This window comes from Triticum urartu, chromosome 5, assembly GCF_003073215.2.
Source record: "Triticum urartu cultivar G1812 chromosome 5, Tu2.1, whole genome shotgun sequence".
NCBI lineage: Eukaryota > Viridiplantae > Streptophyta > Magnoliopsida > Poales > Poaceae > Triticum > Triticum urartu.
Window position 1 is genome coordinate 536,067,256 of NC_053026.1, and position 13,403 is coordinate 536,080,658.

General features: G+C 42.4%; 1 protein-coding gene across 1 annotated transcript; it reads right to left on the minus strand.

Moving 5' to 3' along the window:
* Nucleotides 1-4,959: 4,959 nt before the first annotated feature.
* LOC125510481 (glutamyl-tRNA(Gln) amidotransferase subunit C, chloroplastic/mitochondrial) lies at nt 4,960-7,555 on the minus strand. Its single transcript, XM_048675676.1, has 5 exons — nt 7,275-7,555; nt 7,143-7,183; nt 6,734-6,789; nt 5,576-5,630; nt 4,960-5,491 (listed from the first exon to the last, which is right to left on the minus strand). Exons 1-5 carry the CDS (start codon nt 7,485-7,487, stop codon nt 5,416-5,418), a joined length of 441 nt encoding a protein of 146 aa, XP_048531633.1. The 5' UTR covers nt 7,488-7,555; the 3' UTR covers nt 4,960-5,415.
* Between the last annotated feature and the right edge of the window lie 5,848 nt (nt 7,556-13,403).

Genomic DNA, 13,403 nt, shown 5'->3' on the forward strand with positions numbered 1-13,403 from the left:
GACTTTTTTTTTGGCATTATTTCTATCATGTTCATGCCTTCCAGCTCTAGCTTCGTTAAATCTTTTGGTTCTGGTTTGGTTTCTGAATCAATGTGACATTTCTGGCCATGCGTGCGTTTTTCTCCAATCCCTCATTTGAGTTTGGACGCCCACATTATTTTTGTCATGTTCACGCCTTCCAGCTCTAGCTTCGTTAAATCTTTTGGTCCTGGTTTGGTTTCTGAATCAATGTGACATTTCTGGCCATGCGTGCGTTTTTCTCCAATCCCTCATTTGAGTTTGGACGCCCACACTATTTTTGTCATGTTCACGCCTTCCAGCTCTAGCTTCGTTAAATCTTTTGGTCCTGGTTTGGTTTCTGAATCAATGTGACATTTCTGGTCATGCGTGCGTTTTTCTCCAATCCCTCATTTGAGTTTGGACGCCCACACTATTTCTGTCATGTTCACGCCTTCCAGCTCTAGCTTCGTTAAATCTTTTGGTCCTGGTTTGGTTTCTGAATCAATGTGACATTTCTGGTCATGCGTGCGTTTTTCTCCAATCCCTCATTTGAGTTTGGACGCCCACACTATTTCTGTCATGTTCACGCCTTCCAGCTCTAGCTTCGTTAAATCTTTTGGTCCTGGTTTGGTTTCTGAATCAATGTGACATTTCTAGCCATGCGTGCATTTTTCTCCAATCCCTCATTTGAGTTTGGACGCCCACACAATATAAATGCATCAAAGAAAAATGATGAAAAATAAATAAATTTTAGGCTTACACTTTTCCGTCCAAGCAAAAGGCGTGACTGATGGTTTGAAGAAGGCATGACATCCCATTGACTCCACACACGTTCATTTGGTACCCTTTTTTTTTACTATTCAGATTTTTATCATCCGATTTGTGTGCACTAGAGAAAGAATAACCAATCCTAGTGACTGTACTCCAGCAGTCCGGGAACATGATCTAGCCAATGCAAAATTTGAACATAGAATTCCGGCTAACCAAGAATATTTTACAGGATTAAAAATCTAAAACCCACGGAAAACTCAAACAGAAAACATGACAAGTCCTGAGGTTAAGCCTAACCCAGAACACGTGCATGGTCAACAAATTAAAGACGGTTTACCAGGTATAGCATCGCATAACCCCTATTGCCGTTTGGAGGCATGGCCACCCCACATTCCAGAACATAAAAGCATATGAAGAAAATGACATGTATTTGGTCCGAACGTAAAATGGCACATCCGTATGGATCATCTATTATAGGCACCTCCTCAAAAGAACTTAACGAACCCAACAACCTGCCATAGTGGGCATTTCCTCTCCAGCGTCTATCAACTAGCGCACCGGCACTTTGTATGGTGCGAGATTAACATTCTCTAATATAGAAATTACTGTAAGAAAAATATTCTCTAGTAGAGAAAGAGGTACAAGGGATAAGTAAAGTAAAATGTAACCTACAACTATAACAAATCTGACATGATTTTCCATGAAACAAACAAACCCATAACTTGTAGGCCTTGTGACACAATACTCCTAGATCATGAGCAAGACGGCCTTCACATTTAGCCTTCAAAAACATCTATAAAAACAAGACCATTCATGTATGTTCCCTTCTTATTGGCTTTACTTATTTGAACTTGTTCTAGCAAAACAGGGAGAGAACATACGTAAGATTACTCTTTGCAAATTGGTCGAGCATCCTATGACATTTCTGGCTATGCCGACCCTTGCATGTATCCGTCTATCTGACTAACCAAGACACATTCACGTTTGTTTTTCTCCAATCCCTCACTTGTCTGAACACCCCCACACTAAATGCACAAACGAAATGTAACATAGAAGCTAAAAACAGAGCAGGTTGTTGCCCACACACGATAATTTGCCATCTGAGAGCAACAGCCATGAGTGTGTATATATAAGCTGCAAGGATGAAAGAAAGCGTGACTAAGGATTTGAAGAAGGAATGGCATCAATTTGAGTCCACAATGCGTTCATTTGACACTATTTCTGTGACGGTCACGCTTTCCAGCTTCTTTAATCATACATGCGTTTTTCTCCAATCCCACATTTGAGTTTGAACGCCTACACAATAAATGCACCAAAGAAAAATAGTTTAAATATAAAGTTTAGGCTTGGGGTTGTGCAACTTGAATGAGAACTAATTCAGGCCAACACGATACTTTTTCATCCGAGCAACAGCCATCGAACTTTCGAATGTCTATAGTCGAAAAAAGTATGACAGATGGTTTGAAGAAGGCATGACATCCCTTTGATTGCACACTTTGGTACCATTTTTTTAATGTTCCCACTATCCAGCTCTTTGTAGTCTGATTTGTGTGCACTAGGGATGCAGAGCGGCACCCGATCCACCCCGCTTCATAGTATAAATAGATCACATTAGCTATAACTTCCCCACCCAGATTTAGCTTAGTTTGAACCATCCCCCTACTTATGCAGGATATGCGGGACGTCCGCTTGCATCCCTAATTCCACCTAACCCAGAACATTTTACTACAGGATTAAAAAGCTAAAACCTGCAGAAAAATCAAAACAGAAAGCAAGACGGGTCCTATAAGCTGGATAAACACTAACCCAGAACACTTACAGGATTAACAAATTAACGACAAATTACCAGTTGATAGCATCACACGAACCCGATCGCAGTTTGGGATGCATAGCCCTAGAAGCCACCCACATTCCAGAAACATAAAAGCATATTAAGAAAATAACATGTATTTGGTCCTAACGCAAAATGGCACATCCGGATGGAGCTTCTGTTGCAGGCACTCCAAATCCGTCGCTCAAATTGTTGAGTCGTGCCGTTCTAGGCGAAAGGATGTCAAACTTAACTCGGCTTGCTGATTGCTTGCTCAATGCTTTGCAAGTTCAATTGTTTCACCGTGCCTCGTTGTACAATGGAATAGAATGTTAACAATGTCATAATTTTGATTTACAGACCCCACATGTCATTCTTTACTCTTTAGTCAGCGCATTTGGCACTTTGTTGTATGGATCATAGTAACTTGGAAGGGCCTCTATTATGGCATCTCTGCATTGATGGAAACAGGAAAGATACTCAGCCTTTGCTGCAAAGCTTTACAACAGGTCAATCGAAGACATGAAGCCTTCTTACCTGTTAGAAAATGGTTCCGCCTTGTCTTCTCTCATAGAACTATCAGCTGCAGTATCTGTGACCCAAGATAGTCAAACATGAAAACAATTAACAGAAGGTGGCAGACAGCCAGAATAAAAGACATGGGCAACATAATTGCTTAGTGGAATTTCTAGGAACTCTGATAGCTTTAAAAAAAGTTGTATGTTTGTACAACGAATGCAACCCGAGGGAGCAAGATTATGGTATTGAGATTATATTGAGGGATATTGCTATACCATATGACATGACGAATGTCCTGTATGTTATTCACATGAATCAGCACAAGCATTCGAGCAGCATATCTGTTGCTTATCTGAAGGTTAGGTTCAGTCCGGATGGATAGTGCACTTTGAGAACGGAGCATAGAGGAGATCTTCGTGACAGAGTGGTTTTCGGAAAAGGTGCCATTGATTATGCAATTTGTATAGGTATAGAAGCTACTTTGCCCTCCAATCTTATGTAGTACTGAAACATGGACGTGTCAAGGGCTCCAGTTCCAAGCATTAACTGACTAATACCATCACTGTGTATACAGCTCCTCGAAAGAAGTTGACGAACCCAAGAATCTGCCCTAGTGGGCTTTTTTCCTCCCGAGAACACGCAAAACCCCTGTGCCTTATCCATTGATAGAATAAAAGTTTATGTACAAACCATGATGGTGCCAACACTCCAAATTTACACCACTTTTTGCCTATGGGTGACTTCGTCGAGCAGCAGTGCCGTAGCCAGGTTCCTCGTACGCCCCCGGGCCAGCAGTGTATATACAGCAGCAATTGTAGCTACAATGCGCTACTACAACTAGCGTCAACGAAGAAACCAAACCCCACGCCTCAGGGCATGACCCTGGCAGCCCTGGGCCTTGCTACGCCCCTGTTGAGAAGGCTGGTAAGGCTAGGGTATGCGTTATCAAAGATAGCTGCCTTATAATGCTTCCTGATCCACCATGGATCATGATCCGTGGAGCAGTGGTACCCTTGCAAGGCGAGAGGATGGATCGGAAGTCAAGTGTCACCAACCTAGTAGATTCACGTCGTTCGTCCATTTATAATTGTTTTTCTCCAATCCCTCACTTGAGCCTGAACGCCCACACACCAAATGCACAAACTAATTGTAACATGGAACCTGAAAACAGAGCAGGTTGTGGCCAGTATGCTAATTTTCATCTAAGAGCGACATCCATGAATGTATATATATAAGCCGCAAGGATTGAAGAAATTAAGCGTGACTGGGAATTTGAAGAAGGCATGGCATCCGTTTGATTCCACAAATGTGTTCATTTGGCACTATTTTTGTGATGATCACACTTTCCGGCTTAACTTTTTGGCCCTGGTTTCTGAATTAGAGTGACATTTCTGGCACTATTTTTGTGATGATCACACTTTCCAGCTTCTTTAACTTTTTGGCCCTGGCTTCTGAATTAGTGTGACATTTCTGGCCACACTTGTGTATTTCTCTCATTTGTGTTTGGACGCCTTGACAATAGATGCACCAAAGAAAAATAATTTTAATTTTAATTTTAGGCTTGGGCTTGTGCAACTTGACTGAATTGTTTAAAAAGAAAACACTGCATGTTCTGGCCAACACGATAGTTTTCTATCTGAGCAACAGCCATCGAACTTTCGTGTGTATGTATATTGTCAAAAAAAAAAGCGTGACTGATGTTTGAAGAAGGCATGACATCCCAATGACTCCACACGGCGTTCATTTGGTACCATTTTTTTATGGTCACACTATCCAGCTTTTTATCATCTGATTTGTGTAAAATAGAGAGAGAATGAACAACCCTAGATATTGCACTCCAACAGTACGGGAACATGATCTGGCCAATGCAAAATTGAAATAGCTAAAACCTGCAGAAAACTCAAACAGAAAGCACGATGAGTCCTGAGGTTCAGCCTAACCCAGAAAACTTACAGGATTAACGAATTGAAGACAAATTACCGGGTGATAGCATCACATGAACCCTATCGCCGTTTGGGAGGCATGGCGCTAGAAGCCCCCACATTCCAGAAACATAAATAAAAGCACATTAAGAAAATGACATGTATTTGGTCCGAACACAGGATGGCACGCAAGGATGGATCTTCTATTGCAGGCACTGCAGATCCATCGCTCAAATTGTTGAGTCGTACTGTTCTAGCCGAGGATGTCAAACTTAACTCAGGCTTGCTGATTGCTCGTTCGATGTTTTGCAAGCTCAGTTGATTCACCATGCCTCATTGTATAATGAAATAGAATGTTAACAATATCACAACTTTGATTTACAGACCCACATGTCATTCTTTGGTCAGTGCATTTGGCACTTTGATGTATGGATCATCATAACTTGGAAGGGCTTCTATTATGGCATCTCTGCATTGATGGAAACAGAAAAGATACTCAGCCTTTGCTGCAAAGCTTGATAACAGGTCAATCGAAGACATGGAGCCTTGTTACCTGTTAGCAAATGGTTCCGCCTTATCTTCTCTTAAAGAACTACCAGCTGCAGTATCTGTGACCAAGATAGCCAAACATGAAAACAGGTAACAGAAGGTGGCAGACAGACAGAATAAAAGACATGGGCAACATAATTGCTTAGTGCAATTTCTAGGAACTCTGATAGCTTTAAAAAAGCTGTATGTTTGTACAACAAATGCAACCCAAGGGAGCAAGATATAGTACAATCATTTAAGCAACATAAATGTGTGTAGATGAAGGAATTTATTTTGTAGAAAAACAATTTTTCAGTGAGCATGTGCAACAATTGATCAACCAATGCCTATGTGTGCCATGCAGCCGGGATACTGTGTGGCTCCTTTCATCCACTACAATTTTGCACAGGACGCCGCGCAACAGCATCCCGGCTGCCTGCTGAGGACTGCATGTTGGTGGAGCAATTATTGCATGTGTTCACAAGGTTTCGTTTGCACCACATACCATGGACGAAAGCATACAATGTTAGAAACAATGAATTAAATTAGTCAAAGAAGAAAGCAAATAGATATTTTTTTCTCACAACTCAGATGGCTCACTGTCTTGTTCTGCTACATATTAAAATTCAAAATTAGTTGTTACAAACATAAATAATTCATGAGATTCTTTTTGTTCTTCACTAATCCTTCAATTTCAGGTCTGTTCCCTATATTATACATTAATTCAAGAGAACTTAAAAGTCGCCGTGCAGTTAGAGAATCTGGGTACAGAGAGAAAAAAGGGTATAAAGTATGGACTGTGACTATTGTCAAGTGTGGTACTACCGAACACATACATATCAAGATTCAAGAGCACATGCACACTGTTACAATGAACTTGTCTAATAAAAAATGGATATAATACTATGAACTGCACAATGGCATAAAATAGAGCTGAGGCAATCCTGAAGCAAATGCCTAATTTTGCTAGTTAAACACAACAAGGCATTATACTTTGTCATAGCTATTGAGATTATTTTGAGGGATCTTGCTATACCATATGACATGATCAATGTACAGTATGTTATTCACATGAATCATCACAAGCATTCGAAATTGTCTTTGGACTAAGGGGCACTAGCACACTAGTAAGTGATAAGCAACCATCCTACATAGAAATGTGAAGAGTTACATGGATGAGTACCAGCTCTAAGTGAAGGCTCAATGGATTCAAGATCAACCGCTTGAAGTTGCCCAAACCTGCAAGGAAAAGAGAGAATAATGATTTCTAACTGCTTCTGATGGCATAAATAAGCATAAGTTCAGTCCCCCGAATCAAGCACGGTTTCTCACAGCCCACCTAAACAACCACCACCACAAGGAGCATAATTTACTGGGCCTAAGTCAAGCATGAGCGCTTGTGGTAAACATTTCTGATGGGATTACAGGAACCGTCAATTTGCCATGAAGAACCACACGATGTTCCTTCTAACCACCGTTCGAGTCTAATCTACATTTATTGTTACAGACTCCAACAATTCCACTACCAGGTAGCAAATGCTAAGGTCTGAATTGTGCAGAGTGATAAAAACAGGTAAGGGATCGTAAATTACCAGTCCACCACCTGCTGAATCTTGGGCGCGAACTCCTCGGCCTAGCGGTCGAACAGGCAGCAAAGCATTAGCTCACGGAAAGTTTGTAGAGGGTTACCATCGAGAGAGAGGGAGAAAGAGTGGCGCGCTGACCTCTTGCGGCGAGAGAGATATGCGGGCAGACTTGGCGAGGCGGGGAAGGTCCGGCGGCTCCAGGGGCCCCGGCCCCGCGGTGGGCGCTACGTTCGGGGAGGAGGAGAGTGGGCGCCGCCGCAGCAGAGACCACCTGGCCCTCGGCGAGGCGTGCCCCGGCGGCGCGGCAGCCCAGCGGAGCCTGGGAATGGCAGAGGCGGCGGCGGAGAGCATGGCCGTCGTTGTTGCCGGCGATGCTAAAAGGGGGGAGGAGTTTGGATTTGGACCAGAGGCGATCCCAGCGGATTATCCCACTGCTGACGCTCTCCCCTCTCCATGTGCACCGTCCGATCTGTACTCTACGGCTGTGATTGTCCTGCGGCATTTTGCGGTCGCTGGCTGGAGCTCTGGCTGGGCTTCGTGGATCCACCTCGCCTGGTGGCTGGGTCGTCGCCTCCGACTTGCTGTGCTGCGAGCCTCGTCACGGTTCACGTGGCAGATTTTGCATGTAAATACATTTTTTTGAGGGGGCATGTAAACACATTTAGATTAATTAATAATCACTCAGGTTTTAAATTAAAATATGTTCTATTTTTTGAATCAAATATATATAAACGCGTTTTAGTGATGTCTTGTGAGGTCTCTTGAGTCTTGGCCTCTTGAATCGGATTTTTTTTGCCAAATCCTTGGGAGGTCTCTCGTGTCTTGGTCTTCCAAGAAGCAAAATTTTGTATCTTTATCTACCACCGAAGCAGAATACATTGCGGCCGGATCATGTTGTGCTCAATTACTATGGATGACACAAATCCTTAAAGATTATGGCATGAATGTGAGACATGTCCTATTACTATGTGACAATGAGAGTGATATTAAGATTGCACACAATCATGTTCAACATTCGAACTAAGCATATTGATGTGCATCACCAGTTTATACGTGACCATGTGGCTAATGTTGGCATTGACCTTAAGGATGTCTGTACCGACAAACAAGTGGCGGACAACTTCACAAAACCACTTGATGAGAAGACATTTTGACGCTTGAGGAGTGAGTTAAACGTTCTTGATGTTTTCAATGTGAACTAGAAACTTAATTGGATGCATGCAAGGACACGAGCTTTCACAACTAATTCTTAATATTTCTCTTATGATGGACTATCGTATATCATGGATACATTGCTTCCTTATATTGCATCTAACCCCGTCTAGGTACTTGTATGAGCTACATTCTACAAATTTGCTTCAACTCGTATCTTGAGCAATCTCACATGAACCAAGTATCAAAGACTTCCTTTGTTGTGTTCAAGGAACAAGACAACCAAAAGTATCATTTGCCAACATATGATTCAAATCTTCACTCTTATCAATTTGGGTATACATGTAGTTCCTTGTGTGACTAATTAGGAAGATGAACTTCAACTTCAATGGATTGCTCCTAGCTCATGGTGGACATCATCATCCTTGAGTATCCACAACAAATTCAACTACATGATTTCGTCAACAACAAAACCCAATATAATTCCTCACATCTAAGAGAAGTTTTACTCCAAGTCATGAGCTAAAGCAACTCTAGAAGATGTGAATGCATTGAAATGCTTCAACGAAAAATGTCAACCCCATTTGAACTTAAACGATGAGTAAAACCTATGATCAAGTGTTCTAACTTGACTCCTAAGTCAATGTACTCAAATATAGATTAGATGACTTAGTCGACGACCCTATCTTAGTTGAAGTTTTGTGTTTTCTTTCTTTGTTGTGTGTTTTGTTGTTCATATTTGTCTTTATGTTCATGTGTTCCTTGTGATCTCATTTGGAAAAACTTTTATAAAAATACCAAAAACTCCTTTGATATTATCTTCTTTCTATTTTCTCTATCAATTCATTGCAAATACTTTACTGGTATAACTGCAAAGTGAGATGATTATTCACAAAACCTACTTTATCATGTGCAGTTGGTCTCTCCGATCAAAACTCCTTGGTGACACCAGGTCAAATTTAACTAACGCATAGCAGTTCTTCGGTCTGACAGACAAGAACTGGCTCAGTGACACCGATGTGATCAATCAGAAGATCCAACCCTCGGTTGAAGCTTCATAATTTCTAATTAATATTTTTTTGGAGACACTGAAGTGCATAAGAAAAAGAATGTTTTGCCAAGAAAGTTACATCTATTTTCTCCAGCTCCACTCAATGATCCTCCTCTACAAAGAATTTCCAACTATAATTCTGCTTCATGTGCAAGTCCAGGTCCCTTACCATTTGACCTACAAAAATAAGAAGAATAAACCCTTCTTGGAAATTGATTTCAAAGGGGAGAGATATGCACATCAAAGCTTATATAACTTCAAAGCATAGCAATAGAGAAACATAAGAGGAGAGATATATGTTTCTAGTAGGGAGAAACATATGAACATATGTATGGTAATTGATTTATCTTATCCATAAGGTATATACCAGTATGGTATATTGTTGGGGAACGTAGTAATTTCAAAAAAAATCTACGCACACACAGGATCATGGTGATGCATAGCAACGAGAGGGGAGAGTGTTGTCCACGTACCCTCGTAGACCGTTAAGCGGAAGCGTTATGACAACGCGGTTGATGTAGTCGTACGCCTTCACGATCGACCAATCCTCAGTACCGAACGTACGGCACCTCTGCATCCAGCACACGTTCAGCTCGGTGACGTCCCACGAACTCACGATCCAGTAGAGCTTGGGGAAGAGTTTCGTCAGCACGACGGCGTGGTGGCGATGTTGATGAAGTTCAGCAGCAGGGCTTCGCCTAAACACCGCTACAGTATGACCGAGGTGGATTATGGTGGAGGGGGCACCGCACACGGCTGGGAGAGATCTTTGTGATCAACTTGTGTGTCTAGGGTGCCCCTGCCCTTGTATATAAAGGAGCAAGGGGGAGACCGGCCGGCCCTTGTTGGCGCGCCTAGGAGGAGTAATCCTCCTCCTAGTAGGAGTAGCATTCCTCCCTTTGCTACTCCTACTAGGAGGGGGAAAGGCAGGGAAAGAAAGAGAAGGCAAGGGGCGCGCCGCCCCCCTTCTCCTAGTCCAATTCGGACAGGGGGAAGGGGGCCGCTGCCTGCCCTAGGCCGGCCCCTCTCTCTTTCCCTTATGGCCCAACAAGGCCCATTAGCCCCCCGGGGGTTCCGGTAACCCCTCCGGTACTCCGGTAAAATCTCAATTTCACCCGGAACTATTCCGATGTTTAAATGTAGGCTTCCAATATATCAATCTTTATGTCTCAACCATTTTGAGACTCCTCGTCATGTCCGTGATCAAATCCGGGACTCCGAACTACCTTCGGTACATCAAAACATATAAACTCATAAAACCGATCGTCACAGAACTTTAAGCGTGCGGACCCTACGGGTTCGAGAACAATGTAGACATGACTGAGACACGTCTCCGGTCAATAACCAATAGCGGAACCTGGATGCTCATATTGGTTCCTACATATTCTACGAAGATCTTTATTGGTCAAACCGCATAACACTATACGTTGTTCTCTTTGTCATCGGTATGTTACTTGTCCGAGATTCGATCGTCGGTATCTCAATACCTAGTTCAATCTCGTTACCGGCAAGTCTCTTTACTCGTTCCGTAATACATCATCCTGTAACTAACTCATTAGTTATCATGCTTTCAAGGCTTATAGTGATGTGTATTACCGAGAGGGCCCAGAGATACCTCTCCGACAATCAGTGTGACAAATCCTAATCTTGATCTATGCCAACTCAACAAGTACCATTGGAGACACATGTAGAGCACCTTTATAATCACCCAATTACGTTGTGACGTTTGGTAGCACACAAAGTGTTCCTCCGGTATTCGGGAGTTGCATAATCTCATAGTCATAAGAACATGTATAAGTCATGAAGAAAGTAATAGCAGTAAACAAACGATCAAGTGCTAAGCTAACGGAATGGATCAAGTCAATCACATCATTCTCCTAATGATGTGATCCCATTGATCAAATAAAAACTCATGTATATGGTTAGGAAACTTAACCATCTTTGATCAATGAGCTAGTCAAGTAGAGGCATACTAGTGACACTATGTTTGTCTATGTATTCACACATGTATTATGTTCCGGTTAATACAATTCTAGCATGAATAATAAACATTTATAATGAAATAAGGAAATAAATAATAACTTTATTATTGCCTCTAGGGCATATTTCCTTCAGTCTCCCACTTGCACTAGAGTCGATAATCTAGATTACATAGTAATGATTTTAACACCCATGGAGCCTTGGTGTTGATCATGTTTTGCTCGTGGAAGAGGCTTAGTCAACGGGTCTGCAACATTCAGATCCGTATGTATCTTGGAAATCTCTATGTCTCCCACCTGGACTTGATCCCGGATGGAGTTGAAGCGTCTCTTGATGTGCTTGGTTCTCTTGTGAAATCTGGATTCCTTTGCCAAGGCAATGGCACTAGTATTTTCACAAAAGATTTTCATTGGACCCGATGCACTAGGTATGACACCTAGATCGGATATGAACTCCTTCATCCAGACTCCTTCATTCGCTGCTTCCTGCTACCTCTTGAGCACTGCGTTGGATTTCTTCCCCGAAGAGGAGAGGATGATGCAGCAAAGTAGCGTAAGTATTTCCCTCAGTTTTTGAGAACCAAGGTATCAATCCAGTAGGAGGCTACGCGAGAGTCCCTCGTACCTACACAAAAACAATAGCTCAACGCAACCAACGCGCTTAGGGGTTGTCAATCCCTTCATGGTCACTTACGAAAGTGAGATCTGATAGAGATGATAAATAATATTTTTGGTATTTTTGGTATAGAGATGCAAAGTGAAAAGTAAAAGGCAAAGTAAAAGTAAAGCAATAATGAAGTGATGGAGATTGATATGATGAGAAAGAGACCCGGGGGCCATAGGTTTCACTAGTGGCTTCTCTCGAGAGCATAAGTATTCTACGGTGGGTGAACAAATTACTGTTGAGCAATTGACAGAATTGAGCATAGTTATGAGAATATCTAGGTATGATCATGTATATAGGCATCACGTCCGAGACAAGTAGACCGACTCCTGCCTGCATCTACTACTATTACTCCACTCATCGACCGCTATCCGGCATGTATCTAGAGTATTAAGTTAAAAACAGAGTAACGCCTTAAGCAAGATGACATGATGTAGAGGGATAGTTTCATGCAATATGATTAAAACCCCATCTTGTTATCCTCGATGGCAACAATACAATACGTGCCTTGCTGCCCCTTCTGTCACTGGGAAAGGACACCGCAAGATCGAACCCAAAGCTAAGCACTTCTCCCATGGAAAGGACAACCAATCTAGTAGGCCAAACCAAACTGATAATTCAAAGAGACTTGCAATGATAACCAATCATACATAAAGGAATTCAGAGAAGATTCAAATATTATTCATAGATAGACTTGATCATAAACCCACAATTCATCGGTCTCATCAAACACACTGCAAAAAGAAGATTACATCGAATAGATCTCCACAAGAGAGGGGGAGAACATTGTATTGAGATCCAAAAAGAGAGAAGAATCCATCTAGCTACTAACTATGGACCCGTAGGTCTGAAATAAACTACTCGCACTTCATCGAAGGGGCTTGGATGATGATGTAGAAGCCCTCCGTGATCGATGCCCCCTCCGGCGGAGCTCTGGAACAGGCCCCAAGATGGGATCCCGTGGATACAGAAAGTTGCGGTGGTGGAATTAGGTTTTTGGCTCCGTATCTGATCGTTTGGGGGTACGTGGGTATATATGGGAGGAAGAAGTACGTCGGTGGAGCAACAGGGGGCCCACGAGGGTGGAGGGCGCGCCTAGGGGGGGGCGCCCCCTACCTCGTGGCCTCCTGTTAATTGGGTTGACGTAGGGTCCAAGTCTCCTGAGTTGTATTCGGTGAGAAAATCACGTTCCCGAAGGTTTCATTCCGTTTGGACTCTGTTTGATATTCCTTTTCTTAGAAACCCTAAAACAGGCAAAAAACAACAATTCTGGGCTGGGCCTCCGGTTAATAGGTTAGTCCCAAAAATAATATAAAAGTGGATAATAAAGCCCAATAATGTCCAAAACAGTAGATAATATAGCATTGAGCAATCAAAAATTATAGATACGTTGGAGACGTATCAAGCATCCCCAAGCTTAC

What these genes read in the sequence shown, in the direction of transcription:
- LOC125510481 (XM_048675676.1), bottom strand. Translation starts at nt 7,487, where the DNA reads ATGCTCTCCGCCGCCGCCTCTGCCATTCCCAGGCTCCGCTGGGCTGCC. An exon ending in TATCTCTCTCGCCGCAAGAG is followed by an intron (nt 7,184 to 7,274) that starts GTCAGCGCGCCA and finishes TTCGACCGCTAG; the next exon opens with GCCGAGGAGTTCGCGCCCAA. An exon ending in ATTCAGCAGGTGGTGGACTG is followed by an intron (nt 6,790 to 7,142) that starts GTAATTTACGAT and finishes TTTTCCTTGCAG; the next exon opens with GTTTGGGCAACTTCAAGCGG.